This window comes from Mauremys reevesii, linkage group 10 (assembly GCF_016161935.1).
Source record: "Mauremys reevesii isolate NIE-2019 linkage group 10, ASM1616193v1, whole genome shotgun sequence".
Taxonomy (NCBI): Eukaryota; Metazoa; Chordata; order Testudines; family Geoemydidae; genus Mauremys; species Mauremys reevesii.
In genome coordinates this window covers 7,372,082-7,392,190 of record NC_052632.1, presented here as the reverse complement: position 1 = coordinate 7,392,190, position 20,109 = coordinate 7,372,082, and the positions used below count along the sequence as shown (strand labels likewise).

At 45.0% G+C, this 20,109-nt stretch overlaps 1 protein-coding gene and 1 long non-coding RNA gene across 4 annotated transcripts in view; one reads left to right on the top strand and one right to left on the bottom strand.

Moving 5' to 3' along the window:
- Positions 1-1,529, top strand: part of LOC120373084 — a 28,549-nt gene extending 27,020 nt beyond the window's left edge. Inside the window, exon 6 of the long non-coding RNA XR_005585366.1 lies at positions 1,400-1,529. This is a non-coding gene — a long non-coding RNA (uncharacterized LOC120373084). The remainder of the gene's footprint in view (positions 1-1,399) is intronic.
- Positions 1-20,109, bottom strand: part of PCSK6 (proprotein convertase subtilisin/kexin type 6) — a 102,728-nt gene that overhangs the window by 24,053 nt on the left and 58,566 nt on the right. For all 3 annotated transcript variants that reach the window (XM_039490951.1, XM_039490950.1, XM_039490952.1), the window contains 6 exons: positions 17,730-17,830; positions 14,539-14,642; positions 11,694-11,811; positions 5,928-6,116; positions 4,368-4,504; positions 1,470-1,649 (listed from right to left, as the gene is read on the bottom strand). In XM_039490951.1, coding sequence (XP_039346885.1) covers positions 1,470-1,649; positions 4,368-4,504; positions 5,928-6,116; positions 11,694-11,811; positions 14,539-14,642; positions 17,730-17,830 — 829 coding nt within the window. The remainder of the gene's footprint in view (positions 1-1,469; positions 1,650-4,367; positions 4,505-5,927; positions 6,117-11,693; positions 11,812-14,538; positions 14,643-17,729; positions 17,831-20,109) is intronic.

Here is a 20,109-nt window from a genome sequence, read left to right as displayed (position 1 = left end):
GCTGATGCATCGATCACCAGTCAATCCCCTGATAAGTGTAGATAAGCCTTTAGGGTTGGACCCTCTAGCCCCAGGGGGTCCTGAGACCCCGGGTCCAAGCCCTGAGTTAGTGTGATTTGTGTGTAGACCGAATGGGGGCCTGAGCCTGAATTTGAATCCGGGGCTTACACTACAGTGTAAACATACATATTGAGGCTAAAAATTTAGCAAGATTCAAACTGGGATTAGGCCTTTATATGGATAACAAGATCATCCAGAGTTGTCACAATTAATGTTAATAAAAAATGGAGGAGTAGCCTTATGCCCAGAATAGAACAGTGGTAAGAGTGTCTGAGTTGGTAATCAAAGAAAGAATAGCTTAATGCCACAGAGAGAAATTACATGAATCTGAAGAAATTTGGACCCCATTTCTAGATACATTTGGATAAAAGTGTTGTGATGGCTCAAAGAATGCCAGACCTCCATTCCAGCTAACCTCTCTTCTACCCCCCTCCACCCCTACTCCCCTCCTCTCCCGATTCACGTATTTCTTCTGCTACTTTAATACTGTTCCCCCGACCCTAACATGTTACGCCTATGTAGTACTGTCTGGTTGTGTATTAACTGATCTTGCAGCTTTGACAAGTTGTAAAATTGTGTAATTCCACTGGTGATCCCATGAAGCGTGCAGGATTTGGAAACACATACAAGCTGTCACTCATTTACATTTTTGTCCTTGTGATTGTCTGGTTTCTTTATGAAAAATCAATAAAAAAATTAACCACAAACAAACATTTTTGGGGAAGGGACAACAAACCCCATACTTTAGAGTTTGGGCCAATCACTAACTATTAAGGTACGTCTACACAGCAAAAACACAAATAAAAAAGCCAAAAACTAAAACAAAAATGCAGCAGGTAGCCTCAGAATCCAGGTCAACTGCCTGAGGGCTTGTGCTACCTGGCTAATAGCAGCAGTGTAGCTGTTCCTGCTCAGGCTGGAGCTAGGGCTCTGAAACTCAGGAAGGGGGAAGGACTCGGAGTTCATAGCATGAGCCCCAGTTGTCCTGGGCTCCAGGCTCACTGTCACGGGGTTTTTTTGCACCGTAGATGTATGCTTAGAGACCAGAATGAGATAACGTGAGGGGCAGATTATCCCAAATCGGCTACTGTGGGGTCCTTACACCTTCCTCTGAATCAGCTGGTGTTGGCCATTGTCAGAGACAGGACATTAGACTAGCTGGACCTCCACTCTGACACTTCCTATGTACCCCAGGGCTGAATCTGGCCAACTGGTGGCAGCAGAGGCCAGGGTGCCTAGGACAGGTAGGATAAGGATTTCCATTCTCTTTTTCTCTCCTCCTCTCCCAAAGGAAACAAACCATAAACACAGCACAAAATGTCTCTATCTACACTGGCAGGTACTGATTTTTTCAGAGAAGCAATATTCAGCTGCAAGTGAAACAGATCAAGGGGCTGCAGAGGTTTTACCTGTGTATTCTTCCTCCTCTTCCACCACCTCCATCTGACTCTGGAAAACTGCTGCTTTAGAGGGCTCCATTTTGGGCACTGAAATCTCCAGCATCCTTGATTGGGAGTGATGGGGACTGGTTGCGTTGTAAGGGTGTTCGGCTGTTCCATATAAAATGAGACTCCATTCCTTTAACTTCCCTGCAATAGATGCAACAGTGACAATAAACTAACACAGAGGTGGGCAACCTTTCAGAAGTGCTGTGCCGAGTCTTCATTTATTCACTCTAATTTAAGGTTTCATGTGCCAGTAATACATGTTAACATTTTTAGAAGGTCTCTTTTTATAAGTCTATAATACATAACTAAACTATTGTTGTATGTAAAGTAAATTAAGTTTTTAAAATGTTTAAGAAGCTTCATTTAAAATTAAATCAAAGTGCAGAGCCCCCCGGACCGATGGCCAGGACCCGGGCAATGTGAGTGCCACTGAAAATCAGCTTGTGTGCCACCTTTGGCACGCGTGCCATAGGTTGCCTACCCCTGAACTAACATTTCACCTTCCCATAGCACCTTCCACTTCTCAAAGCCCCTTACAAACAAGGATCAGTAAGTTTTCAGACTGCTGCTCAGAGGTGAGCATAAGTTCACCCATTTCGCAGCTGGTGAAACCGAGGTGCACAGAAGTAAAACATCTAGTCTAGGGACATATGGGAAAGCAGTAGTGGGAACTAGGACCAAAACCCAGGACTTCTGACTCCCAGCAGAACTGCCAGGAAATGTCACATATGTAAAATTTGTACGGTATAAAAGTAGCCAAGAAAGCACAAGCAAGATCATTCAATACAAATCTTTACTAGACCACAGAGCTTCTGGACTAAATTAAGGTAGCAGTTCAAGGCAGCCATGGAATTTTTAATGCGTTAACTCCTATGTGATAAACTGCAGTTTCACTAGCTGCTTAATAACTGAATTATGGAGAGAGCCATTAACTCCAGAAGCTATAATTGGAGATAAGGAGACTTATTTTTGTCAATGTCTCCAAACACGTTAAGATTATTTTTAGGGCTGTTTTTCACAGTCTTCTAAACAGAGGATTTTTCCCCCCTAACATGATTGATTTTTAAAAACAGGACTAAGCAAGCAGCACCATTGGCTTTTAAACAAGACAGTCTGAAGGAACATCAGGAGATTATTCTGGGTTTGCTCAGGACAGTGGTAACTTGGATCAAATGGAAGATATACGCTATAGAGCTGATTAAATGGAATAAATAGGCTCAGAAGTGAATGAGAACAAGTTACAAAGCCTTAAGAAGCAGTAGAAAAGCAGCATCTCTAGAAGTAGCCTTTTCTACAGCAGGAAATTATAACAATTCAATTTAGGGTTAGAGTTTAGGGTGATTTCTGGGCCCCTGCTGCTCCGGTGGTCCCTGCTGGAGGGGGACCCGGCTCCAGTGTTGGGGGTTGACTGCCCTCGGCCGCTATTCACAGGGAACACTCCCCGGATGGCCTCCTGGTGCCTCAGGCTGCTGCTTCAGCCACCCCAGGACCACTGCTGCTTGGGCGGTCCCCAGGGCACCCCCAGGACTGATGCTCAGGTGCTCCCCAGGGGCACCCCGAGGACCGCTGCTTGGGGCAGTCCCTGGAACCAGCCACACTGGCCAGTGCTCGCACAGTCCCCAGGATCAGCTGCTCGGGCGGCCCGGAAGTCAGCCGCACCAGCTGCTGCGGAAGTCATAGAGGTCGCAGAAAGTCATGGAATCCGTGACTTCCGCAACCTCCATGAAAGAATCGCAGCCTTACTAATAATTCATCGCTGCTTAATAACAGCACAGCTGCTGAAATATTATTCTCCACTTAGGTCAAAATTAACTTGGCTGTAAAAATTAATTACTAAATTATTTAAAAATAACAACCCAATTTAAGCCTCCATTCCCCTCCTCCAGTTCTGTATTTATTACACACTTCATGTCATCAATATTTGATGCCACAGAAGTCCCTTGACTATTGCCTGGTGGCTGTCCATGGTCTGCCTTGATTCTGATCTCAGTGAAGCAACCTCACTAGGTTTGCACACTCTGGAACTGCATTTGTTGCTCCAATTACTAATGCTGTGCACTACCTTGGAGGTAGGTAGCTGGCCATTCACACATTCCCAGAACACCAGACATAAAATTACGGCTTTTCCATTTCTTTGTTTTGAACCATTATATTCTGATTTTGTAACCTTTGTTCTTGGGGTCAGCAAATTTGGTTTCACAGTAATGCTAATTTTACAATTAATTCTTAGATTATCCTTTGATAGACAAGTTTGTCAACCCCTTCAGCATAAAGAATTTCCTCAGATTTCATCACATCAAGTCCTACGAGACCTCGAGAGGACATCTAGTCCAGCCCCCTATGCTGCGGCAGGACCAAGTAAACCTAGACCATCCCTGACAGGTATTTGTCTAACCTGTTCTTAAAAGCCTCCAGTGATGGGGATTCCGCAACCTCCCGAGATAACCTGTTCCAGTGCTTAACTATCCTGATAGTTAGAAAATGTTGCCCAATATCTAACTTAATTGTTCCTTGCTGCAAACTAAAGCGATTACTTCTTGTCCTACCTTTGGTGGATGAACACAGTTGATCACCAGATTTAGGTATAGATGCAGCTACCTAATTTTATGCACCTACATTTGAAACTGTGCTCAATAACATCCTTTGTATTGCAACATTTTCCTTAAGAATCATGGCAAAGTTATACCCCACAAACCCAGCTGAAAGCATAACTCTAGGTGTTCCAGGTAAGCACAAACATTTGCATCGAGTACGACACGGTCAGTGAATGAGCATGATAACTGCACTCAAAGCATCACACCAAATTAGTAGCTCAGATGCTACTGGTGACAATCCAGAAAGACAACAGCGTGTGCTCACCTCGCCTCTCTGGGTTGCGCATGTGGGATGGCGTGTCATGGATCTTCAGAGTCCATTCCCCTTCTGCCTTCTCCCCCCAGCAGTGGACAGTCATGAATTCCCAGTTTTTAAATCCTTCGTTGGAGATATCAAACGCTCTGCAATTGAAGAGTAGCGTCAATGCATTACTCAAGACAATTAAACAGGGTGCACTGCGAGGTGCTAAGAGATATGCACCCTAATGGCTTGTCACTGCAGTGCAGACTACCAGGGAGCAAACTGCAGAGTGCACCGACAGTGCTACGCTCGAACTGCTCCGTGTGGACACGGCTGATGCGAACTAAGAGGTACCTAGCTTGCTGTAACTTAGGGCTGTTTGAAAGAGGACTGTTAACATGAACTAGGTACCTTTTAGTTGTGCCAGAAGCCTCCACGTGGGGCAGATAGAACGCAACAGTTTGGTGCACTCTGCAATTCACACCTCCGTAGTCTACACTGTGGCACAGCCTAGACATAGCCTAAGGATATGTCTACACTACCCACCGGATTGGCGGGTAGTGATCGATCTATCAGGGATCGATGTAGACGCGATACATCGATCCCCGAATGCACTCCCCGTCGACTCTGGAACTCCACCAGGGCGAGAGGCAGAAGTGGAGTTGACGGGGGAGCAGTGTAGGGCTGGAAGAGACCTCAGGATGAGAATGACCTTGACAAAATGCTGAATTTCATCTTGTTGATTTCAGACCATTTCTCCATTTTGTCAAGGTCATTCTTATCCTGAGCTCCAAAGTCATTGAGACCCCTCCCAGGGTGGTGTCCCCAGCAAACGTTATAAGCATACTCTCAACTCCATTATGAAAATGCTAAATAATAATACTGGACCCAGAACAAACCCTTGTGGGACCCGACTAGATACGTCCTCCCAGTTCAACAGCAAACTATTGACAGCTACTCTTCGACTACCGCCTTTCAAACAGGTCTGCACCCAGCTTATAATAATTTCATCTAGACCACATTTGCCTATTTGATGTAGGAGATTGACATGTGGGACTGTGCTGAAACCCTTACTAAAATCAATATAGATCATGACTAAACTTCCCCATATCCACCAGGCCAGGAACCCTGTCAAAGAAGGAAATTAGGTTGATTTGGCATGATTTGTTTTTGACAAATCCATGTTGCTATTACCCTGTTATCCTTTAGGTATAATAACCAATTGACTGTATAATAATCAGTTGCAGTGTTTTCCAGGTATCAAAGGTCATCTGACAGATCTATAATTCCCCAGATCTTCTGGCACTAGGCCTCATTCTGACATTTTCAAAATGAACCGTTTCAGTGCTTTGTTTCATTAAGCTTTCCACCGAATTCTCCTTCTGGCCTAACATTTTCCAGAAGCCTTCTGTGCAGATTCACCACGTCCCAGTCAAGCATATACATTTTGGGGGTTAGAGGAGGGAGAAGAGGGGAAAGTCACCCCTTCTTTTAAAATGTGCAAAACATGATGGTAGCCAGTCCCAAGCTAACCTGGCCCTGCGTGCTGCAACCACATGGCCAGATAGATTCAGCTATTCTAACCTTCTTGCCAAGAGCTGAGACTCCGTCCCTGAAGGAGAAGTTAAGTTAATCTGCAGGTCTCCGCGCCGAGGGTGCTCAATGCTGACTCGCACTATGACGTGCTCCAGGTACACCACGCGTTGGTCGTAGTGGTTGGCACAGGCGTTGGTCACGGTGGTTGTGCGCACCATCTGGTCGGCATGGATGTCCCTAGAGGAGAAGCCAGGACAGTTTGCAATGGAAAGGAGAGCAACGTGCTACCACTGGGGGAACTGAGTTACACAACGAATAGGACAATGGCCACACAGATGGAATCTGCTGGCTATAATTGATTTGGCCCTGCTGCATTTTACGAGGCCAGTTCTCGCTGACGCCCCTTCTCCAAGAAGTGCCCCCACAGGCTGTGCTCTGGGGAGGTCTATGGGCACAAAAGTAATTGACAGCCCTGCAAACAGCCATTACTCCTGTGTCAGTGCTGGAGGAGTCTCTCAAGATCAACTCTAGGGGTACGTCCATACTACCCGCCCAGATCGGCGGGTAGCAATCGACTTCTCGGAGTTCGATATATCGCGTCTCATCTAGACGCGATATATCAAACTCCGAATGCGCTCCCGTCGACTCCGGAACTCCACCACCGCGAACAGCGGTGGCGGAGTCGACGGGGGAGGCACGGACGTCGATCCCGCGCCGTGAGGACGGGTAAGTAGTTCGAACTAAGGTAGTTCGACTTCAGCTACGCTATTTGCGTAGCTGAAGTTGCATACCTTAGTTCGACCCCCTGCCCCTAGTGTAGACCAGGCCTAGGAGTGAATAGCAGGTGGATGGAACCACCAACTCCACCTCTGCCAGCAGCACACGGGGATCCCCAAAGGAGTGGGCTCTGCAGTGCAAAAAGGGCTTGTGGCCCCTGCAGAGGCTCCCCAGATCCTGCCTCCCAGACAGCAGAAAGGAATGAGTCACACTGCGGCAGGGTCTCCTGCGCCCAGACACAAAGGGGGCAGAATTAGACCCCCACACTGGGCCGGGAGATTATGGAACAATCTTTAAAGTACTCCACTGTGTTCCTTCCTTTGATCAAACTTTTCTGGCTACTCTGTAGAACACTGAGTGGAATCTACAGCACCGGCTCATTCCATAACACATGCTGATCGCACAAGACTAGCAGTCGCCCACAACTGCTCTTAAAACCCTGCTTTCCCGGCGGGCTCGATGTTTGCTCATATCAGTTGCTGGATCCTTTACAACCGAGATTTTCAAATTTAAGCGCCCACATTCTTAGCTGCACAAACAGTCACCACTCGCCAAAGGATTAGTTCCCAGTGAACTTCTCAGCCATGTTATTAATGTATAATTTATTAGAGGGAGCAGTTTTTCTATTATTCCCCAAGTTTCCTCTGGGGATACTGCCAAGCATGTGCTCCGGATTCTCGCAGGGATTACATAGCATGCCTTTAGTTTGCCTTAGTCATAAAAAAAATCCTCTAAATCATTATAAACAGTGATGTAATTCCCTGGGAGGGTTTGTAAGTATTTGAAAACATTGTTTGCATGCCCCAGGAATGGATTTCAAGCTGCTCCTCTTTCTCTACATGACTTGCTTCAAAAATTCATAGTCTTGGCTGGTTTCGTGGCTTTGTCAGCTAGTCCTTCTGGTCCAAAGGGACAGGAACATGCACATTTTAACATGGTATTTTACACTGAGAGGCTCTATGTAGAGCCATGGTTATTATATATTAGTTATATTACTGTAGCCCCTAGTCATGGACCAGCACGAGGGCTAGGTGCTGTACAAAGACAGAACAAAAGGACGGTCCCTGCCCCAAAGAATTTCCTATCTAAGTATAAGACAAGAGTTAAGACGAGGTTACGCCAGGGCCTGGGCTGGCTATTCAGAACATCCCAGCTTTTCTCCAGTTACTCCTTACATCAGCCATCATGCCAGAGCCCTCAGGGTGGCTTTGCATCCAGCTCGAAACTGAATTTGGCGGCAGACAGACGATACATGAAATCTGTTGCTGTGTAGGCATCTGACACTTATCAGTTCAGTTCTACAAACACCCAGGTGAAACGGAACCCACCACAGCAGCATCTGGGGAAAAGTTTTGGAACAACGTGCAGCCCACTGCAGTTCCACATTATGTTGTGCCTGACTAGCTATAAACTGTTTCTGTGCAAGATCGGGGGAAAAAAAGCATCTAGCCAGACTAATTTCCAGTCATCTTCAGGGTTCAGAAAAAGTTTATTGGAGTTAGTAATCAGAAACACTAGACACCACCATGAGGCCAAAACATCTGACTCCTTCCAGACAGACTTCACAAATTACTTCATGCAGCACGAAAATGGCCTGAAGCTCTAGCAAGCCAGGTCTTTTGGGAACATCACCAGCAAGAGGAATGGTGTGTTTAAACCTCAGGGACTGGGCTACAGAATCTGAATTCAGTTACACCTGACTTCAGGTAGGTAACACGTACAATACTCCCACCAGCTAGTAAGATACAGGACCTGGTTCATCACCAGGTCACTACAGAATTTACACTGGTGATACTTTACTGAACTTACTGGCGTTGCACCTGAGTGAAACTGAAGTACTAGAGCAGGGAATCACTCTTTGTAGCTTTCTCTTATTTTTCCATCTCTTTCCACATACTCATGCTAAACAAGGAGCCAGAGGAACTGCTTAATGAAACAAGAATCTTCCTTCACTTGCCCACCTCAATTGCGTTTCCCCAGTTCACGTCTGGAAACCACAACAAACTTCTTTTGTTTTGTTTACTCATTGCTTCCTATGATTTCACAACAAACAGTAACAAATCAACGCTATCTGCATCCCAATACATTGTCCTACCCAGAACTCCAGTCTGCTGAAGTGCTCAGTGGTAACCAGATGGTTCTGAACACTCCTTAAAGATCTCTGAGTTATGAGTCTCAAACTTTTTATTCATTATTAATTAGTATTATTATTATTGGGGCAACATTCCTCCTTGGATTGAAATGAGGGTCTGCATCAGATAAATTGTTTTATGAACTTCTTTGGCTACAAATTCAGAACTGCTTTGCCGTCTCTGTTTGCTCCAATAAAATAATGCTCTTTTGATTAGCAAATCACTTGTGCTGGAAATAAGGGTGTGTCTTACCAGGAATTTTGATTCTTTAAGAGCCAGATTGACTAATCTGGTCCGACAGATTATTCTGCCCATGGTCGTCATCAGTTCCCACAATGGAAAACACATTTACATGCCCGTTTCCATTTAGGCTGAAACTTTGGTGCAGGAGATCTCTGTCAGTCCAGGCATTAGAGAACAGAAGAAGGAATTTCTCCATAAAGGGCCTGATCCAAAACCCATTGAATGGGATTCTTTCTATTGGATTTCAACAGACTTTGGATCAGGCTTAAAGAAAGGGGGAAGGTCTACAAAAGACCCGTACTTGCACCTGAGTAGCCCTGAACTGGCCTTGAAGACGGTAGAGCACAGAACTAGCCTGCCTTTGACTCTGAAGTCTTTCCACTGTTTGCAGCAAACTCTGAATTAGTGGACACCAGGAAAGCCAGCCCAGATGCCTCCTGGAACATATGCCTGAGTCTAACACAAGTTATTGGGTTCAGTACAGGAGTCACAAGATGAAATTCTATGCTCCGCACTATGCAGGAGGTCAGACTAGATGATCGTGTCCATTCTGGCCTTTAAATCTAGTAATCTATGAAAAATACATCTCGTGCAGACGGCCAGCACAAGTTGCATGAGAAGTGCTGCTCTAAATGAGGCCCAGTTCTTGGTGTCCCCATCTTAGCGCAGCAGAAAGGCTTTCCGGTATGATCAAGACACCTTTTGTTCCCAGTTTTAGTACAGAGGAATTTGAAGGTTTCCCGGATGGTCCTTCATTTCAGGACATTGCCTGCAATGTGTATTGTTCCAGAATCATTCCCCTTGTGTCCAGCTACCCAAATGGAAGATCCCTGGTACTTCAGAGGCCACTCCATCTGGGATATCTCTTCACAGCGGTTTCTCCCTGGGATGGGGAGACGTGGTAAATCATAACTGAGGCACAAGGGAATAAAAACTATATGCAAAACGGACCGTTTGCATGCATCAACTGCTGGGCTTCTGTTTGGAAGAGAGTCCAAGCTGCTAGAGGATGGCCTCATTAATAGCATAATTTCAAACAATTTCAAATCAAAGTATCCTCAGCCATTTGCACAATAAAGTAGGCTCAGAACTGGCATGTATATAGAGTATCTTATCTCCTGTGTCTTGCCATCAGCCCGTATGCTTCGTCTGTAGCAGCACTAAGATGAATTGCTGCAAAGCTTCTACTAACAAGTTATGGTGATTTGGAAACAAAAAACTACCCTCTCCCCTTGCTACAGCATTTCTGACAGTGCTTCAAATCCCTGCTTATTTGGTGCAAATCAGAAAAGAGACAAGGCCACTGGAATTCTCGGGATCTTTGTTCTCCAACACAAACCTGGCTTCATTTTCTAAATCAGAATTATTTTTTGCACAACTGGACCAAATTGCCAGGCTCAGGTGACTGCTGTCCCAGCCACAGACCTGCTTGCCTCTCCTTCTTCCCTTGAGGTCAGCAACTTCCTCACTTCCCTATCCACAGGCCATCTTTAGGGGCCTGACCCTGCAAATATGCCCAGGAATAGCATTTGCTCCCATTTGTAAGCTTGGTAGGAAATGCTGGCAGGCTTGGGCCCTAATGTAGGGGCATCTGCGGTGTTCAGAAAAAGCACTAAATACCACAAGTCTCGCCATAAGGCTGCCAGAGTGGGCGACACGGTTTAGAAAAGCAAACGGCAGAGTAAAGCAGAAAGTCCTTGTCTTCTTTGGTCTCTTCTGAACAGAGTGAGAATCACAGCTTCCATTTAAAAAGGAAAATACACATCTAGTCCTTGTGGCTGCAAAGAAAAACCTGAAAACATGATCCCGATAGGTTCTGAAATCAAAAGAACCCAGTGTGCGTTATTTGTTCAAATCCCAAATCCCTCCCAAAATCATGCACCTGGTTTAAAAATCATGAGATTAAAAATAAATTGTGGGTTCTTATTGTTTGCCTGCTGGTTTGAGCCTTGATGGTGCACTTGCTCTGCATTTCCAAGCCTCTCTTTGCAACCATAAGGGCTAGAAACTTACTCTTAAAACAAACAAACAAAAGCAAACAAAACCCCTGAAGTTCTCACGCCTTCATATGACTCCAGGAGCTGGGGTTTTCAGAAAAACACCAATTATCACAAGCCTCATGATAAATCTATGAGAGCTGGCCACCATGCATACTTCAAACACCACACAGAGAGCAGGTGACACTCACCCACATCAAAACAGAGTTCAAACCCAACTCCAAGGGCATAGTTACTCACCCCTCTACACACACACGCACTAGGGAGGCCATTCGGCCAGTTTGAAGCTGGATGGGTCTGCTTTTCTAAGGGTTGTCCCCTATCTGGCACGGAGACAAAATCAGACATGGTGTTGTCCGGTATTGGACAGCGTGTGTGCGAGGGGTATGAAGCAGCACACTCTTCAAAATGGCTTCCCCCGGGCGGCGTGACCTTGCCCACACAACACGTGTGAGATCCAGCCAGCAGGGACGTGGTCCTGCCACAGAGTCTAATGTGCCTCAATGCATGGTGCGTGATAGCAGAGCACATTATCAGGTAAGCATGAGTAACTGTAACAGAAAGTGATTATTTATGATGGAGGTTACACATTGTCTGCCCAAGCTAGAATATTTGTGCCATCACTTAGTCCTGGTGCTGGGGGATGTATTCAAGTGAACACTCACCTGGGGGTCCTATCGGAGCTTCCAATGCAGACGTGCTGGGTGGGCGCTTTTTTCCATTTCTTAGCTTCCATTACAATAGCTTCCGCATTAACTAGACCATATCCATATAGATGGCTAACTGAAAAGACAGAAGACTCAGAAATCTACTTGCTTAAAGATATTAACAGCGTTTAAACGTCACTTATGGGGGGGAAATGTTTAACTTTGGTGCTTGATTTCTCAGAGGGGAAAAAAATACTAAACATGCAAAAAATGATCCAAATTTCACCTTTTCCTGTGGCACAGGCTCTACGGGATAAGGGAAACTCTTCTCATTAGAATCCCATCACCACCTGGAAGACTCTGTCAAACTTTCTGTGGTACTCCTCACTGTCTACCCAGCTCAAAAGATACAGGAAGAAGCCGTCTGCTGTCTATTTCGTTGTGGGCACTGGGGGACTGGTACTACAGGCTTTCCCATGATCTCGTTCCACCAGAGGCGACAGATGTAGCTAGTGGTTGAGGTCACTACAAAAATCTATCCAGGTATTTATAAAGTACCCATCACTCTGGTGGCTGGGTATCTCAAACATTAATGAATGTCTGTATCTATCCCCACAACATTCCCATGAGATAGGGAAATGCTAGTAACCCCAGGCACAAGGAAATTAAGTGACCTGCTGCAAGTGACACACCTAAGCTGTGGCAGATCCATGAATCAAATGTAGTCAGATGCCTGACCCGCTCAACCATCCTTCCAAATGGTCTTTCTTCAGCGGTTCTACAGCACAACATTTAATAAGGGCCTAGGCAGAGTTTTCTTTTAATCTTGGTTTTCAGCTGTGACGCCCTATCTGATCAGGCAAAAGCTGAAGGCATCAAGTTTTTGGACTGAGTGAGCACGATGGTTAACAGAGCTATTCATTCTCCAAACTCTGTATTTTCACAGCCCTCGGCACACACACAAGTCAGCAGATGCTTGAGTGGCACAGCCCCGGAATATCCGTTGATAAACAAGCTTTTGCAAAGATTATCAAACTGCAAATTATCCACTAACATTGACAATTGTCCAGCCAACCAGTAATGAGAACCATAAAGACAGCTGCTCAAAACAGCAGAGGGAGCCCTTCCAATGCAAACACTCTTGGGAATATTGATCTGTACTGGCACTTGTGATGTCTATTTGTTATGGGAACATTCTTGCAAATAAAAACTTCTCTAGTCAAAGGTACCATAAAGGCCAGCAAAGTGGATCCGCAGGTTTTCGTTGCAAGAATCTTTTGCTGCTTTTGGCTAGTGCTAAGTATGAGATGCTCAGTGCACTTCAGTGGGTTCCAACTATTATTATTTATTTAGACTGTGGAAGCTCTCAGAGGTGCCAGCCAGAATCAGGGCCTGTGATGAAAGGTGTTGAACAACCCTCAGGAGATTACTCTCTAAGAAGGCTCCTAAAATCCGTTCATACATAAAGAATCTCAGCATGAAGTGAAGTGGCAGCAAATACAAGCATTAGCAGCACAAAGAACTGTCCCACGAGCCGTGCTACTGAGAGGTTAATAAGCAGACTTCCCACTGTATTTCTTTGGGCCAGGTTCAATAACAGTTCCACTCACCACCTACACTGCAGAGTTTTAAGAAAAAGTTGTTGTTGAAGTTGGACAGAATGTAGATTGGATTCAACTCTAATCCTCCCTCTTAGAGGTGGCTACAGTTAATCACACCATGCCGGTGTTACGAAGCCAGGATTATGCTACCGCCATTATCCTGAGTGAGTAATGAAACTCACAGGAGTGTAAATGTGCTCGATCCATTTTCCATCATTAGTTGACGTGTCTATTTTAGAAACAGCCCCAAATCCTTTCCGCATGTGCTTTAGACTCCCACTAGCATTAACTGGAATGACACCGATATTTTGAGGGCAGAGGAGAACTGCAACTCCTCTCCGTGTGTACTGTACAAATATACAGCCTTTCTGAGGTCACTATGTTCTTGTTGTTAGTGTGTGTCACAAACATACCCAAACTGATTTTCCATTTGTTAAAGCCGTGCCCCACAAAGGGTAAAGTGTAAACACTAGGTTATAGACTCTCCCAAAGGATTTCTACTGCAAGTGCACTGACAGTGACATAAATGACACAGCTAGTCACCTTATTCTCCACACACAGATTTTGCACTGCTTTCTCTATATCCATTTTACTCCTGGGGGGAATTCTGTGCCAAAAAATTCAAAATTCTGCACACAATATTTTAAAATTCTGCAAATGTTATTTGTCAAAATAACGCTATATAATCACACCAGTTTCAATTATTTTGGTAATTTATTTCAAAATACCTGTCAGCAACTATGTCTGTAACAATACAGACAACAAGAAAAGATTCCCCTAGGTGTAGAGAGTTAAAGAAACCCCTACGACAACTCAGTTCCTGTTTCTCTGCCTCCTCCTTCCCAGAGCCCAGCCAGGGGGCCAGGCAGCCACACCCTCTGTCCCCAGAGCCCAGCCATGGGGCACCCACCAGCCCAGACACCAGCAACCCCTCTCCCCCAAGCCCAGCTGCCTGATTTCACAGCTTCCTTCAGGCTGTGCTAGGAACTGGAGCTGCTGGGAACCGTCCAGCTCTCTCCCCCTTTCCCCAGCCCAGGCAGTGTCTTTTATTTGCAAGATGGGGAGCTGGGCTCTGCTGGATCCAATGGCCACTAGTGGCAGACAACAGCTCTGCAGCACCAATTCTGCAGGGAAAAAGGAAATTCTGCATAGAACATTAAATCTGTGCAAATTCTGCTTTATGCAGTGGGGCAGAAGTCCTCCGGGAGCTTCATTTGCAGCAAATGGTGCTCAATCCAGTCCACACACACCGTCTGCCTCACCTTTGCGTCCTGCTCCATTTGTTTTCCAGTCATTTGCTTTCAGATGTAGGGGCCTGGATGTTTTAACAATCAGATGCTGAACATCTCTCCAGGTCAATAAGGGGCTAAAATAATAATGAAGTAAAGAAACAAAAATTACAGGGAAGCCTTTGGTGTGCCAGTGTAGTAACTTTCAATCAGCTGAACATTGTCAGCTACATTCAGATTTGACTGTTCCGTAGTGCAAACCCATGGCTGCATAGAAGAGAATGCAGCAGCTACATCTCCCCTCTCCTGGTAAAGGAAAAGATAGCGTCATTCAGTGATAGGTGTAAGAGGGGTTTCCTCCAAGTTCAATTAAAATACAGTGCAAATCAGTTATTTAAATGTTAACATTATGTGTAGAGATTTAAAGAAACATTTGTTTCCCCCCTGACCCCCCGGCGACTGCAATGGTTATTGAAAGTTATCTAAGTTCTAGCAAAGCTGCAATGGGATCAGGATAAGCAGAGCTAAATACTGGAGCTGGATGGAATGGGTAATCTGATGGGCAGCAACATGTGCAGTGATTCATTCCAGGCTAAATGTATTGCACTCTCATGCTTCAGAACATTGCCACATGGCGGTCAGGAAGGAATTCCACAGGGCAGAACGGTGTACATTTTGGGTGTGGTTCCCCCATCTTCCTCCAAAATGACGGACATTGGTCACTGCTCAAAGCAGTTTACTTGACCAGATGGGCCAATAGTCTGAGTTGCTATGGCAAACCCTACATTCCTGTAAATAACGTGCCCTTGGGAAATAAACCGAGCTTCTCATTTAGGGAAACAATCAAAGCAGGCCATAAGTGAGACTTAGATAGTATTTAGGCATTGAGCTGACCCTGCGAATTGGGGTGAATTTCACTCATTGTCTAACTCTTTAGCAGAATCACTGCTCAGAGATATTTTGTGAACACTTTTCATGCTTTTTTCTTTCAGATGCTACTTAAGCATCTTGAGCTTTGATTTATAATTCTATCCACAGCATTTAACAAAAGAAATTCAATTTATTTCTTCTTGTAATGATGGACCGTCTAAGTGCTTGAATCTCTTATGTGCTATCCTCTGGAACTTAATGCTGCATTTTATTCATCAGCAAAGCCACTCAAAAATTACATTGAACTCTCTTCATTTATTTGTAATGAAAATGGCATCTCCTGAAATGGGTTCATCTGACATGGGTTCCTCAATTTAAAATGGAGCCAAAAATAACGTAAAGCGAGGGGACAGGGGAATGAGGACCAAGGTTGTCAGCTACGCCAGCGTTTCTTAGTGTCTTCAATGAACTGCATCTCAACGTAAGAAATTATTTGTCTCTAGGACTGTGGACTCTCAGCTGTCCACAATACATTAATGGCTGCGGGAGCTGGAATCACAGCATGGATGCCAGCAGCCTGGGTTGTTGTTTTTTCCCTAAAAATAGTAAGTTGTACCAAACACATCAAAAACGCTTGTTATAGGAAAGACAAAACAATCACCTGAGACATGTGTAGATGCCAAGGCTGCATTTAGAGGGAGAGTGACACCTTTTAAAATGCTGGTGTAACCCACATACCTCCTGGGTGTGGCGCTCTGTCCCATCTAGTGGCACTGAGACCACCTAGAGATTAATGAACCTACAACAGCCTTAGCTAACAGCCATGTGGCTTTTAGCTCATGCAGTAGAGGCTCATGCACTAAGCTCCAAAGGTCCCAAGTTCAATCCCGACGCCCGGGGTCTGTCGGTGTTACACTGAGTTATGAGTGTATTCTGTTTGGGCTTGTTCCCGAAACACTGAATTCAATCGGAGCTTTGCCCCAGGCATCAATGGGAGCAGGAGCAGACCCTTTAACTGCACAGACTCAGAGAACTGGTCTGGTGATACACCTGTATGTAGCAGCTGCATGAAGAGTGAAATGCCACTTTCCAAGGAATGTGCCTCACATCCATCCTTAAAGTGTAGCTAGTGCAGAATGAGGCTATCCCAGTTGCTAGATGGTCCTTCCCACTGGGAGCACATTACTCTGATCTGCACTGGATACTGCTGAACTTTAAGGTCTTTATTTGGATCTACCCACCCTTCACTGTCGGGGTCCTGGCTATTTCACAGACCCTCCTCTCTGCTCACGTGATACAGTAGAAACTGTTGGATTCAACAGCCCCCTGCTCGAAAAAGGGAGGTTGGTGGCAGGGCACACTCAGTGAGGGGGGTCTCAGGATGAGACACCCCCCCGCTGCCCCCCGGTCTGCTACAACCTTGGTTTTATGATCTTCAGCTTACATCATGAAGTTTATCTGTAGAGAGCAAGCGGGGTTAGGGAGGAGAGTGAAAGAGATTTAAATGGAAAGGAGGGGCTGAGTGTGGGGAGAGATTTCAGTTTTCCAACCATAGCTCTTTAAAAATGTAGATTTTTCAAAAGTGATTTTTCCTCCCTTGGTATTCCACTGTGGAGAATAGCCCACTTCCACTTTAATTGAATTGTCTCATTAGCACTGACCCCCCACTTGGTAAGGCAACTCCCATCTTTTCATGTACTGTGTGTATATACCTGCTACTGTATTTTCCACTCCATGCATCTGATGAAGTGGGTTCTAGCCCACGAAAGCTTATGCCCAAATACATTTGTTAGTCTCTAAGGTGCCACAAGGACTCCTCGTTGTTTTTGCTGATACAGACTAACACGGCTGCTACTCTGAAACCTGTAAAAATGTAGAGTCAGTTAAAATGTTTTGCGTTAAAAGACTTTTTTTTTTGGTTGAAAAGTTACCTTTTCCCCCCTATCCCCCCAAATGAAATGTTTTGTGAAAAACTGACAACATTACAGAAATGTTCCATTTCACATGGAACTTTCTGCAACATTTTTAACCTCAATTTTTATGGAAACCATTTTTGAGATAGTTATCAAAAAATTTCATTCACTGAAAACTGTGTTGTCTTACAGAAAGCCAGGGGTTCAGTAAAATAAATGTGCTAAGAACTAGTTTAGTAAAAATGTTGTTTAAAAATATTAAATAGAAAATGGACCCACATAAAACCTAGCAAAATGGAAACAATTTTGCCATTTAGCATTAAATCATTTTCCCATTTCAGTCAGCTCTAGTAAAAAGCCTCTCTCATCTCTTCTCTGGCTCTGGTTTCATAAACATTCAATACAGAAAGTGGCCAATAAGGAAGGCAGGAGTTAACTTACTTTGCTTCTAAAGCCAAAGCGATGATGCCTGTGACGATGGGTGCAGACACGGAGGTTCCAGTATGGCCTTCTGTGCAACCGTGTCTTAAATCTGTGGTAACCTAATGACAAAATTATTGCAGCTAATTATTGTGCTATGAGCAGATTTCTATATGGTACGATCACAAAACAGTCCAAGGTCCCTGTCATAGACAGAAAGCTGCATGCACCAATTAGAGCTTAAGGATCAGAGTTTGTTTAAGATGCATCTGAACAGACACTGCCTGAAAAGTCACGATCTTGATGAGCCACAGAGAGAAAGTACATGTTTGGTGGGAACAGGATCCATTGTAAGGAGCAATAATCAGGGATCGGGTCCCTGTTGTGCATGGTGCTGTACAAACTCATAATAAAAAGATGGTCACTGCCCTGAAGAGCTAACAGTCTAAGAAGTTGAGACACAACAGGTGGAAGCACAAACTAACTGACTTAGTCCTGCCATGAGTGCAGGGGACTGGACTTCATCTAGACATGATATCCATCGACTCTGGAACTCCACCAGGGTGAGCAGCAGTGTAGACCAGGCCTAGGTGACCTCTTGAGGTTCCTTCCAGTCTTATGAGTCGAACAATGAGGTGATAACAAACAGTACAATAAGCAGCAGCCACAGCACACTAACTGCCTAGTTTTTTGTAGGCATCACGACAAAGGAGGGTTTGAAGGAGCACCGTGAGATCTGTCTGGGGCTGCACACAGGGAGCTTCTCCCGGGAGAGTGAGGGAGGATGAGAGAAAGCATGAAAAATGCTTCCTGGAAAATCTGACAAAATGAAGGCCCCACTTCAGGAAAGAGCCCCAATTCGGGACAGCACATAGACTTTAAGCATGTGCACAAGTCTCATTGATATCAATATGCACAGAGCATTTAAGATGTGCACAGGGCCCCAGACACCTGTACAGCGAAAATGGACATATGATAAACAAATGAGTTTTAGACATTCCCAGCTTAAGTTTTACTTTAGCTACTTTGCAGAACAATGACAATGTAATTTGGGGCTGGGGGGAAACTGTTTTGTCAAGGATTGTGAATTTGGAGAAAGCTGCCTATGGAAAATGAGCATCCGCGCTGCCTGGTGACATGTCGTGCGGAGGGACATTGTCATCAGCGTTACTGCAATAATAAACCCAAGCTTTTCCCTTTCAGTCATCACTGGGCTCCAGGGGAACAATATCTCACTGACTGCTGGCCAGAGCTACAGGGCAGGCAAATCTGCATGCTGTGCTATCACCAGCTGAGAGGATACTGAGAGTCACCACCATCACTTGCAAACATACTGTCTGAACTATCTGGCCCATAAAGAAGCTGATACTTGCATACATTCAGTCAGCAGCACCTTTACTTTTAGGCCAGAAGATTCGAGAGTGCTGCATTGTTAGATGGGCTGGTCTTCAGATGAGAAGATACATCAAGACCTGTTCCCACACTGTTAAAAATCCCATGATTTTAAAGCCAATCTCATGATTTTGGGGACCTGTCTCATCAATGATGTGACTGCTCAGGTGAAAGTTAAAGCAAAAAAATACCTCTGGTGTCCTGGCCAACAATCCCTCTTTTCATAAAGCAATACCAATGTCTCAACCTGTTTGACAGTAGAAAGTACAACTTGCTGCATTATCTAACTCCCTGCTTTGTAACGCATGCTGAAATACCAGAAGTATGAAAAGGTGGCAAACCTTGATATCAATCTATTCTTCAGAAGACATGTATGTCAAATTTCCAAAGTGATTGCTCTCCATAGTAATCATGTTTGCAAACTGTTGCTGTGGTTTTTTGCTGCATGAGTATCATTAAGGTTAATGGGAGGGTGTGGCTAGAACTCTGCATAACACTTTTTTGATATTCTGCATCTAGCGTGCCTTTCAGTGGAACCCAGGGCCGGCGCTTCCATTAGGCGACTTAGGCGTCGCCGCTAGGGCGCCAGGATCGGTTCGGCATTTTGTGCGCCCCACGGGGGCGCCGGTTCTTTCCGTTCCCGCTCGCGCGCGCCGAAGAAGACCTTCTGCTGACGCGCGCAGCGAAAAGCAGCGACAGGCAATTGCAGCTCTCCACTCAAAGTGCTGCCCCCTGAATTCTGCCTAGGGCGCCAGAAACTCTGGCGCCGCTCCTGGTGGAACTACCTCTTCTGAACACTTAAGGATAGTTTGTACTCGTGGTCTTCAAATCCTCAACCCAATTCACTAGCTCATTAGCTTGGCTAGGGTGATAAGTAGAGCAGGTCAAAAACTGGAAATCCTGATACATCTACATTTGTTTTCATCCCAAATCTGGAGGAAAAATACTGAAAATGTTCATGGAATAAAAAGTTCTGAAAAAATTCTATTTAGAAACTGCAAAACATTTT